The sequence below is a fragment of the Magnolia sinica genome, chromosome 9 (assembly GCF_029962835.1).
Source record: "Magnolia sinica isolate HGM2019 chromosome 9, MsV1, whole genome shotgun sequence".
In the NCBI taxonomy this organism is placed as follows: domain Eukaryota; kingdom Viridiplantae; phylum Streptophyta; class Magnoliopsida; order Magnoliales; family Magnoliaceae; genus Magnolia; species Magnolia sinica.
The window spans coordinates 2,609,572-2,625,878 of record NC_080581.1 but is presented as its reverse complement, the minus strand read 5'-3'; the positions used below and the strand labels follow the sequence as shown (position 1 = coordinate 2,625,878).

The window sequence follows — 16,307 nt, the reverse complement described above, 5'->3', positions numbered from 1 at the left end:
TCTCTTAGTGTGAGCTTCTTTTTTAATTCCAAAATGGTCTATTTCCCATTTTCAATCTCAATTCTAAACCATCCATTTGATGGCCACTTGATTGGACTCCTAAGTGCATCCATAGAGGGGACATAAACCACCCACATCCAGGGTCGCATTTTGCTAACTGGCATGCATGTGTTCTGTGTACAGTGGATGCATGGATGGCTCCGTCATATTCTGCCAGTGCAACATGTGAATTCCACTTGATTTTTTTTATTTTTTTTTAAATTTTTTTAAAGGACCAATTAACTAAATAGAACAAAAGGCAAAATCTTAGCTTCAATTCAAGAAAAATCTGAAATTCGAAAAGAGAGCAGGAAGACATGATGCTCATGAAATCCTTGGGTCTATGTCACAATGACCCACAGGATATTATTTAGTTTGACAAAGATCTGACAATGAAAAACAAAAAGGCAGTGAAGAAAGTCCAACACAGGCAACAAAACAAAGCCTTTGATTGCAATAGTTTATTTATCAGGTCAGGAACGCTGACAATCTTTGCATATTTAGCCAGTCAGTGCCGAAGCCCCGGATATGATCTCAATCAGCTCGGTGGTGATCGATGCTTGACGGGTTCTGGCCAGATGGGAAAAAACAGAAATATGTCAATTTACAAAGCAAGGGGAAAGAAAGGACAGCAGCAGCTAAACATGAACAAGAACAAGACCTGTTATAAGTAAGCGTGAGGCGGTCAAGCATTTCTCCAGCATTCCTGCTAGAACTATCCATGGCAGACATCCTCGCTCCTTGCTCACTGCATGCGTTCTCCAAAACCGCATTGAACATAACCTGCGTATGATGCAGATTCCAGAGTGTCATTACAGAACCAATGACGATGAATTTAGTTTGTAATTAAAACAGCGTTACAGATAAACATGTGGCCAACATACATTTTACTTGCAACAGAGAGGCTACAGTTACACAGTTGTTGGGAGTTTATGCAGCAACTGCTGCAAAAATGGCAACCATGAACTGACTGAGAACTGCTGATCTGGTGGGTCAACATGTGGTGGACCATAAGCAAAAAATTGCTGTTTTTGCCCACCCATGTGTACCATAATATCAATGATCAGGATCACCATAAATAAGTGCCACTTATAAACAATAAATATGTTTGGCAAGCGTGTCATTCCTCTTTTGCATCACACACCATCCCTTTAGGGGCTACTTGCATGGATGGTCCAATTATAGGAACCGTCCATGTTCCGGGTGCAATCCTCTATGCGCCTCAGTGAGAAGCTTGCGCTGAGTAGGTGACTCTGATCATATACATATATTTGAATGTGGAAATTTTCTTGGCTCAAAATTCAACTCCACAAATCAATGGTAAGCATCATCATTTCAGCGTGAGCATTGGATAACAATTCACAGGCCATTCAAGATGGTTCCAATCATTGGACCGTCTTTGTGTGGGTCCCATGTTGCCAAACATGCTTGTCATCCGGAGTCACGGCATATGCAAAACAAACTTGCAATAGAATCATCTTGCAGATTATGCATAACTGATGCTAAAATGTGGACCAAATTCCACCATGCTTTGATCGAGAGAATCAAACGGATAAATCCCCTCTCATATCAAAGGAATAGAACTCCAACATAAGACAAGTGGCATCATTGCATATTTCATACAATTAAATCCAAGAGAAAGGAAAATACAGCATGGGTTGAACTCATGCCAACAAAGTTCTGCTTCCGAGCCATGTCAAGCCTTGTGGATGTGTTGGGTAATGACTGAGCTGTGGAGATCATGAGTTCGATCTGAGCCCTCTGACAAAGGAGAAAGCCATTCTAGCTTCCAAGAAAATAGGACTTACACAAGAAAATTGGAATTCTGTAAGATTTTGAAGCACTTCCGCTTTAGTCTCACCCCCTTCTACCTCGTAAGAATCCAAATCACCAAGCTTTCCCCCAGATTCAGATTCTCTTTCCACAACCTGAATCCCACCACAATCAAGTAAAACCATGGGAGAGTGTGAAAATACAAGATTAAAGATGCATAACAAAATACCAAAGAGATTTACTGACCTCCGGAGATAATATGGTTGCCACTGTTGGCAAAAACGAGACAACTGAGTGGAACTTGTTGAAAACAATCCGCAGAGCATCGTACTCAACATTCTTTAAAATATCATCTGCGAGAACAGAAACCTGGAAGGACAATGATCTGAATAAACCAACAGGTAAAAGAAGGCTAAGAATTTTACTCTCCATTAATTATGATTTATGAATAAACCCCCATCACAAATGTTAGTCAATGTGGGTGATGTTGCAAGCACCAGATTTATAATTTGAGCTGTATGAGATTCAATTCCACAGGATTTCCATGTCAAACAACTTGAAGTTCAACGTGAAAAATATTTTGAAACACAGCACCCGCCAGATTTCCCTGATGGATGAGAGTGTCGGATTTTAAAAGATACGATAAACGAACTCCCTGTTTTAGCAAATCCAGGTGTCAGGAGCAAGGTTTAAAGTATTGTTGGAAACCAGTACGTATCAGGTTAGGTACCCATATTGCCCGTAAATGGCTGTATCAGCTCATATCCGCCTGAAACAGCTCAATGCAAGGGCGATACAGGGTCTATCGGAGGTGAAGGATATGATACCCGATACACCTATTTAAAACCTTTATCAGGAGTTGATGTGGACAATGGATATAACCAAACCATATGTAAATTAACTTGAAGCAGAGAGGTGAATAAGAACACACGGGTGCCATTTTACTGTGCTACAACGCTATAGCACAAATTGAAAGGCATCTCAGCATCTGGTCCCAAGCAAGTAAAGAATGTTTGACATACTCATCTGGGAGATGATACCGTAGAGCGTAGAGTCAGAAGAACCAGAATACGGTAGAGCCACATTGCTAAATTACACATGGCAGTGCTATCTAATATCTTTTAATTAGGATTTCCATTTACTGGGACCTGCTATGGATGGAAATTGATTCAAGATTTACATGGAATAGATGATCTAGGCAACTAAACAGTGTCCTTCAAATTGACCGTGGGAAAAAAAAAAAAAAAAACAGTTAAAGGTCAACATTAAGTTCTGGGAAGTAAAGAAAAGTGATGGCGATGGCTAATGAGGCCCACCAGTAAGACAGTTCAGATTGATGGATAATCTGGCTACATGTACATGTGCAGAGATGGCTCTACCATAGTCCAGTTCTTCTGGCTCTTGCATATCATCTCCATACCCATCAACTGTAGTATTAATTACCTCTATCCACATGGTGATGGAATACCTAGCATGCATGACAAAGTACAGCCCCAATGTCTTAATGCTTTATCAGACTAAGTAGATGCATCGAGATGACAAGATTCAGGGTCACAAGTACAGACAAATGCATGTGTATAGTATCTTGAAAAAAACCTATCTACAAAATTGATTGTTGAACACGGTTAGAACAACTCAAGGGCGCAAGTCTATGTTCAATTTTTTTTATGGATAGGTATGTGTTCAATTCATACTTTAAAATCTTTGGTTCAACTGTGGGCTAACTGAAGATGGCACGCAACACACTCGCAAAGCCAAATATGCATGAAACAACTTCTGTGAAATAAGGGAGGCTCAGCCAACAGTTCAAAAGCCCGAATTTTTCTTTCTTTCTTTCTTACTTTGGGTTCAACGCATTGAAAGGAGGATTGACATGTGCTACTGTTAAAAGTCATGATGGTGCAAAACCACCAGAAAAATGACCCAAAAAAATATCAAATGAGAAAGAAACAAGTTGGACAAGCACACGCCTGGAATCAACAAACAGGCATGAAGATGTTTCATACCAACAGGACTACAAGGTACACCTTTGAGCACCTGCCCTCCAAGTCCACAGAACTCTGAAACAATATCCGTTTGGATTCGCAACGGGAAGCTAATAGAAATAAAAAAATCAACCATAGAGCTTCATATGAAGGAGATGAAAATCTAGTGTGAAGTAGGAATATATACACATGCATGATAAAACAAGTCCATCATGTCAGTAGTATAAATGCTAGCCATTTACAAACCTTGAGATGAGAGAAGCTAACAGCATAAAACAAGCATTAAGTTGGAAAGAAAATTGCGATTTAAGAAACTCTAAAATTATCTGCAAAATGGACCCCGATAGCTGGGACAAGGCTATGATGGTGTGATGATGAATTAAATCGGAATCCAACAACTTGGCATTCCAACTGTATTTCAAGCATCTATACAATTACTAAAACCAAAGAGAAGCTCTTCAGAAAATAATAGAACTCTCCTGGTTGTGTGATTAACAGGTTGTAATCAGGACATCAGACTGACCTGAGTATAATTCAGTGGATTTTTCTGCAACTCCGTTATGCACATCTCTATGTGCTTCTTAGAGTCACGCACCAACTGAGCCTTGGCCTTTTCTCCCAAAATGACGTACTTCGTTTCTTTATCTGGACCTGATGGTCAGAAACAGTCAACAATTAAATAGTACCAAAATCTCAAGAAATTCAACAATCCATAATGATACAGTCGCCTCCTCGTAGTACCAGAATTCAGCTTGTAAAAACCCTTGCTGATCTTGACTGATGTAGAATTGATCCCACCGCAAAGACCTTTGTCAGAGGAAATTGTGACAATAACGTTCTTCTTCACACCAATGCCTAGCAATATAACAGGAAAAATGGAACCCACGTAAGGGCAAGTCACCGAACAACTTCCAAATATTTGCAATGATTAACTGCTTTGGAACACACTCAAGCTTGCACACTCCAAGACAAGCATTACTGGTCTTAGCATAAGTAGTGGTCCCTGAGAATCAAAATTCAGCATCTAAGGAGAGACGTGCACACAATCTCCTCAAATGCATAGATTTATAATTATGACAAGAACTCACATAGTCAATAGATGTCATTTGAGAGAATATAGGTATAGGAAAACAACTTCCAGTGTGAGCTGGGGACCTAAGCTTAAGGAGTACCTATTATTCTAGCAGAGTAACACAGTTACTATAAACAAGAAGTAACGTCTACTAGATGTAAATCCTGACCAGACTAGAGGCTTCTAGTATCTGAACAACAAAATAAGGAAAAGAAAAAAAAGATTAGAGGCTTCTGTATGTGAACAATGAAGAACAGAAAAGAAACATACTGGGAGTATCCCCAAGAAGTGCAGTAAATGGCTGCCACAGGCCACGTGAATTTTCTGCCCTGACTTGAATTGCTCGTAGCTTTGAAGCTGCAACCATCTTCATTGCCTTTGTGATTTTCTGGATGTTCTTAACACTTTTCATCCGGTTTCTGACTGCATGGAAAAATACGCAAGCCGTAAAACAAAAGCTCATCTAATGAACAAGTCTAGCATAAGCAGGGGAAAAAAAAAAAGCACCGAGGGAGAAAAGAAAAGGAACATTACCAATTTGAGTAGAGATTGAGCGAGCTCCCTGAGGGCCCAACTCCCTGCACATTCAAGCCTCATTTAGTTGTTTGAAACAGTGACAGTTGCAAGTGTAACTTCTTCTTCTTCTTCTTCTTTTCCTTGAACAATAAGTCAATGGCAAAATTTGCTTAAAGGAGAACCACAAGACAGGGATGGACCAAAAAGTGACCCTCTCGTCACTACGAGGGCCTGTTTGGATACACTATTGTAGTTGTAAGTAGCAGTTTTTTACTTATGGCAGCAAGCTAGTTTATTAATAAAAGTTAGTTTGGTAACCACCTTTGTAAAAGTACCTAATTATCTTAAACTTAAAGCCACAAGTAAAATTTTTAACATTTTAGCTTTTTTACTTTTTTACTCTCTTTCTCATCTTTAAACGTGATGGACAGTCTATATCAAAGGTGGCCCCGCATGATGGACAATCCACATTGAGTGCGGGCCCGAATGGACAGTCCACATCAAGGTGGGCCCGCATAATGGGCAGTCCACATAAAAGGTCAGCCCCTAATGATGAATAGCCCACATCCAAAGTGGGCCCCATGTAATGGACAACCCACTTTGAAGGTGGTGCCCACACGATGGACGGTCCACATCCAAGGTGAGCTCCATAAGATGGGAAATGGACATTGAAGGTGGGCCCTACATGATGGGAAATGGACATTGAAGGTGGGCCCCACATGATAGATGGTCCACATCAAGGTCAGCCCCTAATGTTGAATGACCTGCATCCAAGGCAAACCCTGCATGATGGGTGTGCTGTAAAGGCCATTACGTAAAGGTAACGGTGGCAACCATTACACGTTACGGGGTCATAACGGCCGTAACAGCCGTTATGGAAAAAAAAAGGACCCGTAATTGCCGTTAACGGCACGTTACATCCCCTATAAAGGCCATAATAGCCCCGTAATGGTTTATTATGGGACATATATAGGTTTTTCATACTTTTTAATCAACATAACGAGGCAAATACAAGTTTTTCGGGGGTTTTTTCAATAAATAAAAAATTTAAAAAAAGAGACTGTAACAGCTGTTACGGAACACCTCACAACCCACTTTGAAGGTAGGGCTCACACATTGGATGGTCCACATCAAAGGTGGGCTCCACCTAATGGTCAGTGAACATCAAAGGTGGGCCCTAAATGATGGATGACTAATAGATGGTCCACATCAAAGGTCAGACCCTAATGATGAATGGCCCACATCCAAGGCGAGTCCTGCATGATGGACGACCTACTTTGAAGGTAGGGCCCACACGATGGACATTCCACATCAAAGGTGGGCTCCACATGATGAGCAATGGACATTGAAGGTGGACCCCACATGATGAACAATTAACATTGACGGTGAGCCCCGCGTGATAGATGACCCACATTAAGGTGGGCCCTGCATGATGGAGACCCACTTCGGAGTTGGTTCATAAATGATGGAAAATCCACATTAAAGGTGGGCCTAGCATGATGGATGATCCACATCCAATGTCCAACATGATGGACAATCCACATCCAAGGTGGCCCGGCATGATGGATAACCCTTATCGAAGGTGGGCTTGCAAGGTGGATGGTCCATGTTGAAGGTAAGCCCCACATTATGGACGGTTCACATTGAAGATAGGGCCAAGGTGGGCACAACATAATGAACAGTCCACATCAAAGGTTCGCCCCACGTGAGGGACGATGGATATTAAAGGTGGACCCCAAATCGGAAATCAAATTAGCTATACATCATTTGTGTGGCATTATAAATCTCCCCCCAAAGTGGTGGCTTTGGCATGGTTGATGGGAAGGAACAAGGTGCTAACAGTTGATAATCTTTGAAAAAGTTAGATGATTCTGCCAAATGTATGTTTAATGTGATGAATGAAGAAATAGTGGACCATGTTTTTCTTCATTGCCCTTTTGCAAGAAAAACATGGGAAAAATCCTCATAGAATTTGAAATCTCTTAGGTATTGTCAAGATCTATTGAATGCTTCTTTTGGGCTTGGCACAAGGGAGGCATCGGGAAGTATAAAAGATTTCCTTGGTGATCGACATTTGGGCAGTATGGGAGGAGAGGTACAACAGGTGTTTTCGAAATGGAAGCAAGGTATTGGATGTATTCAATAGGGCTAAAGTGAATGTATCGGAATGGCTATAGCTTTTAAAGCTATAGGATTTTTTTTCCTTTCTATATATTGTATCCTTGGATTCAGCCTAGCAATAATAAATCATTACCTTAAAAAATTAATAATAACAAAGGTGAACCCCACATGAATAAGTAAAAATTTGGGGAGATTTTAATGGAAGATATTTTTAAAAAATGGAAAAGAGGAGAGAGAAGAGAAAGAGTGATTAATGGAAGAGAATTAAAAATTATTTATGTGATGTTGGAAACCAAACAAAACATTCTACTTTTTAGTTGACCAATAAGTCGTTTACCAAACAAACTTATCTATTGGATAAGTAGAAACCAAGTTAAGCTACTTGAGGCATAAGTAGCTTAAGCAAAACGACTTATGACCCAAACGGGCCCCAACACAAGACGACCAACCCAAATTCCCAATAAAGAAAAAAGAAGATAAGCAAAAAGCACCCAAAAAAAAGAAGAAGAAAAAAAGTCAATTAGCCAATCTTGCTCGAATCGCTGCTCATGAACTCCCCATAAGAGCAATACTTTTATGCCTAGTGCATGCCATCCCATGGAAGGCAAGGGGCTTTCATTCATGGGAGGAAGGTTCTAGATGGGGAACTTGTTGCACATTAGTGCATCAATTTGAGATACATGTGAGGGAGTAAGGGAGTCCTTTGTAAGCTCGCCTTAGAAAAAGCCTACGATCATGTGGATTGGAAATTCCTAAATCATATACTGGAAAGATTGGGATGTGGAGCCAAGTAGAAAAGGTGGATTCAAAATCATCTTAGTTTGGCTCCATATTTTGTGGTAGTTAATGGCTCTCCCAAAGGCTTGTTTAGGGGATCAAGAGATTTGTGTTAGGGGATCCACATACCCCATTCCTTTTTGTAGTTCTGACTAAGGCTCTAAGAAGAATGTTGGAGACACCAAGATTGAAGGGCTTAGTAAATTCTTTCAAGTTGAAAATGCAGGATTTCAAGTTACTCATATTCAATTTGCTGATGATACCATTAAATTTTGTGATGCTAAGGAGGAAAATGTTGACAACTTGGGAAAAGTCATTTGGTGTTTTAAAGCGGTTTTAGGGCTAAAAATCAACATTAAGAAGGGTGAAACCTAGGGGTTAGTGTAGATAGGAGGTGACTAGGTTGGCGGATGTGTCCGGTTGCAAGGTAGGTTGTCTTCCATAATCTTACCTAGGCCTTTCGCTCGTGGCAATTTGGCAAAGGTCCTTTTGTATAAGGTTGTGGAGATAATTTAAAGGAAGTTATCTAGTTAGAAGCAGTGTTCGAAATATCGATACTATCGACCGATATTATCGTTATCGCACCCCTACGAGACAAAACCCTCGCGATAACCCCCAGAAGATACAAAAAAATCCAAAATTCAGATATCGGCCGATATATTGTCAATATCGCGCGATTTCCTCCTCCATTATTGTTGGACATCGACAAACGCACTCAAAATCCGATTCGGGTTGTGGAGAATAAAAAAAAAAATTGAATTAGAACAAAAAAAGAACAGAAATTGGAGAGTACCTAGCTGTAGCAGTGATCGAAGGTGGGCCATTCGACAGGTAAGTATGATTTTTCCTCTTTCTTCGATGATTTTTCTCGTCATTTTCTTCAACTGCCCTCTTTCTTCGCTAATTGGAGAGTGTCTGTGGGGATTTCTTGGAGATTTCGGCAAGGAATCAGGCCGAATCGAGGAACCCTTCCTTCCGGAATGAGATTTGAGGGGATGGAACCCTTACGTGCATGAAGGAGAGGGAAAGTGAAAGAGAGGGGCATGGATGGGGGTAAAAAACGGATCGGTTGCGTGGTGCGTTACTCAGTACGCTCTTATCGTACTTAGTAAACTCACTTGGGCCCACCTTTAATGTGTGTGGTCCATCCACGCCGTTCATCCGTTTTCCCATCTAATTTAAGGGGTTGATCCCAAATTTTAGAAAAATCTAAGATCATACCACAGGAAACAGTGGTGATACTGATTTTCACCGTTGAAACCTTTCTCAGCCCTGCAGTGATGTTTATTGGTTATCCAAACCGTTAATAAGATCATACAGACGCGGATGAAGGGAAAATACAAATATAAGCTTGATCCATTCATCCAAGACTTCTGTGGCCCTCAAGAAATTTTCAACGGTAGATGTTCAATTCAACTGTTTTCTACGGTGTGGCCCATTTGAACATTGTATGTGCTTTATTTTTTGGCTAAAGCCCTGAAATTATCTAGTAAAATGGATTGACAGATCGGATAAAATACATAAATCATGGTGGACCCTACATAAATCATGGATGAACGGATCGGATAAAATACATAAATCACGGTGGGCGTCACTCTCTCCACTGTTTTCTGTGGTGGGGTCCACTCGAGCTCTGGATCTGACCCATTTTTTGGCTCATGCCATAAAATGATCTCTTCAAATGTATGGACGGTGTGGATACAAAAAATACATCATGGTGGGACCCACATAACTTGGTGACGTCGCTTGTGCCCCGTCAATGATGGGCGTTCTGTATGGGATTGCATACTGAGTTACTCAGTACGCTCTTATCGTACTGAGTAAACTCTGTTGGGCCCACCGTGATTGCACGTGGTTTATCCACGCCGTCCATCCGTTTTTACTGATCATTTTAGGTGTTGAGCCCAAAATTGAACCATATCCACAACTCAAGTGGACCACATTACAGGAAACAGTGTTGAATGAACGTTGACCATTAAAAACGTTTTGGGAGCCATAAAAGCTTTGGATCAACCTGATATTTATTTTTCCCTTCATCTGGGTCTTCAGGACCCAATCAACAGATTGGATGTCAAATAAACAGTACAGTGGGCCTTAGGAGGATTTTAATGGTGGATATCCAATCATTATTGTTTTCCTGTGGTATGGTCCACCTGTGATTTATATCCTTATAATTTTTTGTATCAATCCCTAAAATGATCCGTAAAAATGGATGAAACAAATACATTATGGTGGGGCCCATAGAGCACCGACCACCAGCCATGGGGCCGGTGTCAGGGGGAGTAGCCAATCCGTCTCCTCGCGCCTAGGACGCGGAAGGTACTGACAGGTTGCGTAGCAAGACTAGCTACTGAAGTGACGACCAAGTTCTGTGGGGCCCACCATGATGTATGTGTTGTATCTACACCATCCATACATTTGGCTATATCATTTTAAGGCATGAGACAAAGAATGAGTCAGATCCAAATCTAGAGTGGACCCCACCACAGAAAATAGTGGGGAGAGGGACGCCCACTGTTGAAACCTTCCTAAGGTCCACTATGATGTTTATCTGAGATCCAACCTGTTTATAAGTTAAGACAAACATGAAAGAAGGAGAAAACAAATTTCAGCTTGATCGAAAACTTTTGTGGCCCTTAGAAATTTTTAATGGTGGGCGTCACTCTCTCCACTGTTTTTTGTGGTGGAGTTCACTCGAGCTTTGGATCTGACTCATTCTTTTTCTCATGGCCTAAAATGATATCTCCAAATGGATGGACGGTGTGGATACAACACACATCATGGTGGGCCCTACAGAACTTGGTGACGTCACTTCCGGGTCCACCATGTCATTTATTTTCCATCCGACATGCTGTAAATGTAAAATCCACCATTCATCCGGTGATCCGTACATACAAAAGCTGCCTAATTAAAAAGCTATTGTAGGCCACACCAATGGGAGGAATGTAAAACTACTTCCAAATTGACAAATTCATGTTGTGAGGCCCACCTGAGTTTCTTTTATCAAGATGAATTTTGTACATTCTCTTTATTTTAGTGAGTTACACCTGATTAACGGCTTTGATTGAAGGTCCACATCATGGTGGCCCCTAATTACTAACCTATTGTTGGCATCAATTCCCATTGTTTCATGTGGTGTGGCCGATCTGAGTGGTGGATCTATCTAATTTTAGCTCTATCCAATCTCGACGGATAGATAAAATATTATTTTAGTTGCATTAGTTTAGTTAAACATCGCATAGCTTAGGACCCTATACAAAGGAAACTTATTATGTGCATATTTTTTTTGAGATGTTATGATTTAAAAGTGTGTATTAAGGGTTTTTTTAACAATCCCCAAAGTTTCATTAAAAAATTCAAACATTTTCCCAATGTTTCCCCATGTTTTCCAAAAAGTGGGATAAGCTATGCGATACAAACAATATATCCCATGCGATAACCGATACGTATCTGTATCCCAAGGGTGGGATACATAGTGCGATACTGATATTTCGAACACTGGTTAGAAGGGCAAATATCTTTCATTGGGAGGAAGAATTATCCTCATTAAGACGATCTTGTCTAATATTCTTGTATACTTCCTATCCATTGTTTTGGTACTGGCTAGTGTCACAAGCAAGCTGGAAAAAGTGGGATAAACTATGTGATACAAACAATATATCCCATGCGATAACCGATACGTATCTGTATCCCAAGGGCGGGATACATAGTGCGATACCGATATTTCGAACACTGGTTAGAAGAGCAAATATCTTTCATTGGGAGGAAGAATTATCCTCATTAAGATGATCTTGTCTAATATTCTTGTATACTTCATATCCATTGTTTTGGTACTGGCTAGTGTCACAAGCAAGCTGGAAAAAGTGGGATAAACTATGCGATACAAACAATATATCCCATGCGATAACCGATACGTATCTGTATCCCAAGGGCGTGATACATAGTGCGATACCGATATTTCGAACACTGGTTAGAAGGGCAAATATCTTTCATTGGGAGGAAGAATTATCCTCATTAAGACGATCTTGTCTAATATTCTTGTATACTTCATATCCATTGTTTTGGTACTAGCTAGTGTCACAAGCAAGCTGGAAAAGATTCAAAGGGATGTCTTATGGAGTGGTTAAGAGGATAGGAACATGTTTCATTTCGTGAGTTGGGAGGATGTTTGGAAACCATTAAATGAAGGTGAAGCGGGTATGAGGCATCTAAAAACAATGAACTTGGGCACATAAGAGGTTGCTCTCTGGAAAGAAGTTATCTTGTAAATATGGGGTAGCTAAGGAAGAGTGGTTCACCAAAGCTTCTCCTAGGTATAGAGCTCGAGGAGCTTAAAAGACGGTCTTTCACATTCAAAACACTTTCAGGAATGAAATCAGCTTTGTCGTAGGTGATGGCTCAAGAGTTGGATTTTGGGAGGATGCATGGTGTGCTTCTTGACCTCTTATGGCTATATATCCTAGTTTGGATAACATTGATTCAAAGGACTGGTTCGAAGGACTTTTTGGCAGCTCGTTGTTTATCCTCAATGGGGAATAGAGTTGTGTGGCACTATTACATTGCAAAGAGACAATGAAATGGATGAAATGACAGGTTTGCTTGATCTATTGCAAAGTTAGAGACCCGTCAATGCAGAATATGGATGGTTGGGTTTGGAATTGATAGAAATCAAGCAAATTCTCATTTCGATCATTTTATGGAGCTATTCGATCATCTCAACCAAGATTGGAGTGAGCTCCAATGAAATTAATTTGATCTTACAAAGGACCCCCAAGGTTGGTTTCTTTTGCTTGGTTAGTGGGCAAAACAAGGTTCTCACATGCAACAACCTTCGGAAGAGATACAGGCATGATGTTGAGTTTGTGAAGCATCTCTTCATGCATTGCCCTTTCACAAGGATGGTGTGGGAAAGATACTTAGCATTCTTCTGGCTTCCTTGGGTGATGCCTTCCTTGATTGATGACTGATTTCTTCTTGGCACAGAGGTCATCTTGGTCGCAAAAGGAGAATCCTTTGGAGGTTATCTCTCCTTGCCAGTCTGTGGTCAATTTGGGCCAAGAGGAACAATAAATGCTTTCAAATTGTGCCTAAAGGCAAGTTAAGGTGTTTAGAAAAGGCATAATTGGATATAATCAACTAGGTTCAAGATCTTAAACTTTTTTATTGGTCTTTTTGGATTTCTCTAAGTTGGTTGTTTTTTTGGGCAATGATATCTCATCTTCGCCCATCTTTTCTTTTAACAAATGAAATTTTATATGTATATAAATAAATAAATAAAAACAAAAACAAAAAAAGCATAACAATGGTCCTCTCTAACATGGGTTTTATATGTAGGTTGGAGGAGTTTATAGATCACCTCTCCATTCATCACTCTTCCTTGATAGATTGGGAGAGATTGATCTACATGGAGAGAGAGGTTTGGTCCTCCTTAATAGATTTGGGGTATGTTGGACTTGTAATAAGCCCATTGGGCACTTGTTGGAGTGGCATGGTGGTCCATTTGGCAACCAATTCGGGACCTTATGGATACTGGCTTTCTTGGCCATCCTATGAAGAGAGTGGAAGGAGAGGAATAGAGGATTTTTATTTTTTGAGGACAAAGTCATTTCGATTCAAGCCTTGTCAAGAAAATGTTTGCTCGTGATAATCGAATGGGTGTTGCTGACAAAAGAGTTCTAGGGATGCTCTGAGGAAGATCTATCAAGGGACTAGTCTTCGGCTAGGGATGATCAGGGTCAGTAGCATTTTTTATTGGGGACCTTGGGTTGGCCTTTTTTTGTTTTACGTGTTTCTTGTCTTTTTAAAAAGGCTAGGTAGCAGAATGAAGAGCAGATCACTTGCTTCTTCTTTTTTTTACTTTCGCCGTTTGTATTTTTGTTTCTTGTTTTCTAATAAAATCATCTCCTTGCTCACAAAATTGGTTTAATAAAAAAGAAAAGAAAAGAAAAGAAGAAAAAGATAATAATAATAATAATACTAATAAAAATAAAAATAAAATCATCACCTAAAAAACGAGAAAGGCCAGAGAAACAGACTTGAATCTCCTTGGCCACACAATAGGGTGAAAAGAGTAGCAAGGAAGACATCAAGTATAAAAGAGATGAAGAAATCATTTCCACTTTCAAGATAAACACGGAACACACACAAAAACACATAGTGACAACAATAATTGCAACCGTATTTGAATAATAATTTCCAACTTGATGACGCATTTTGTCTCAAGTGAAAAAATGTGAAATGCTACTAAATATTTAGAGAGGCCAAGTTCCCTGTTCGTAACAAATAGGGAGCTTCCCTATTGTGCATCAAGTTTATAAATGAAAGGCCCAAGGTTGATTGATCCAAACCATTGACATGATGCCCCATTATGGATGAACCATGCCTAAAAGTCCTCAATTGGTCAACTCCTTTCCATTGTTTGCATGCAAATACATTGTCAAGAAGACATGCACCAACAAACTATATTCGATGGTGGAAAAACCAAATATTCAATGGCTAGGACCTTCTAATCTGGGAGATTTCCAAGGCATGGCACATCAATGATAAGGGCCATTAGATCAATGGCTTGTACAAACCAACAATGAGCCCAACATGTACAGACTCAGTGTACAACAGGAAGCTCTCAATTCGCCACAAATAGGGTTTGCCTCATACTAACAAGTATTCACAATAGTGTCCTCTAAATATTCCAAAACCCAACTTCATCAACTCCAAATGCATGGAAAAAAAGTTCACAGCTACATCAGAAATGACGAGCAAGCATTTATTTTGACCGCACTATATGGGTGAGCTGATTTCCCAGAGTAGATCCGTAGAGCAGGAGTCTACTTTCATGGTAAGCCAATGAATGAGAGGTGTAAAGGGAGACGACCATCAAGAGGGGTGGATCTTCTTTTTCTCCTTTTTTCAAAGGAAAAAGGAGAAGACCACATCTTAAAGGAACTCAAGTTCCAACAGATGAAGAAGATCGCCCAACCCTAGCTGGATCATTTGCCTCAAGAGGGTAGATCTTAAGACCCCATTTCCATTACCCTACGAGTCTACAACTACAATCGCACTTAAAAAAAAAAAAAAACCTACAGGAATGAAGAAATAGATGGAAGGTATGGCTAATTCAATAGTGAGGTCATAGAAGAGATGGATCAGCTTTCTCTCGTAAGGTCAATAGAATACCTTCAACTTTGAATGGCGCGAATCTCTTAGCCACATTCAGAGAAAGGCCACCCATATAACATGTGATGATGGCTATTTACTATTTTTGTATTTATGCACTTCTTTTCTTTAAATCTCATTGACCTCAAACCTGGAACGATGTTAGATGCGTAAAAAGGAATTTGGGGGGGGGGGGGGGGTGGTGTGTGTGTGTGGTGGGATTGAAGAATTTTCTTTGAATTCATGCGGAAGAGATGTTCTTACTCTGAAAGAAGTGATGATCGAGCAGTGACTCCGCTATTGAGGATGGAAGAAGATGACGACACGAGGGGAGCGAATCGCCTTCCTTCGCGTCGGAGAGCCGCAGCCATTGCCATTGCTGATGGTGGTCACAAAACCCCCTGAAATCCAAAAAAAATCCAAAGATCCATCAACCAAAACCACCCTCACAAACCCATCTTCCTCCCGTTGAAAAAATCATTACAGTACAATGCAAAAAAAAAAAAAGAAAAAAAAAAAAGAAAGAAAGAAAGAAACCCCCCGAAGAATCCGATATTTCTCCCAATCTTCCCCTAAATTCAACTATCCACCAGGAGACCATGAAGAAGCTGAGATTCAAAGATCTCATTTCGAAATCGCGGTGAGAAAATGCATCTCTACCGAAGATTGGAATACAGAGATACGAGAAGAATGGTGGGAAAATCACTTGCCTCGGATGGAATCGAACGAAGATCACTGGAGAGAGAGAGAGAGAGAGAGAGAGAGAGAGAGAGAGAGTCGGAGAGAGACGGAGAAAGAGCGAGAGTGATTTTTCTTGAAAGGAGGCGAACTCCTCTTTTGGGCGGCGTCCAAACACGCCCTAAGGGTATTTT

General features: G+C 40.4%; 1 protein-coding gene across 1 annotated transcript; it reads right to left on the bottom strand.

The window, feature by feature from the left end:
* Nucleotides 1-283: 283 nt before the first annotated feature.
* Nucleotides 284-16,292, bottom strand: LOC131256657 (ATP synthase subunit gamma, mitochondrial-like). Its single transcript, XM_058257619.1, has 10 exons — nucleotides 16,146-16,292; nucleotides 15,700-15,836; nucleotides 5,404-5,447; nucleotides 5,140-5,292; nucleotides 4,539-4,652; nucleotides 4,321-4,448; nucleotides 2,059-2,181; nucleotides 1,848-1,967; nucleotides 701-822; nucleotides 284-609 (listed from the first exon to the last, which is right to left on the bottom strand). The coding sequence occupies exons 2-10, from the start codon at nucleotides 15,810-15,812 to the stop codon at nucleotides 540-542; spliced, it is 987 nt and encodes a 328-aa protein (XP_058113602.1). The 5' UTR covers nucleotides 15,813-15,836; nucleotides 16,146-16,292; the 3' UTR covers nucleotides 284-539.
* Nucleotides 16,293-16,307: the final 15 nt, after the last annotated feature.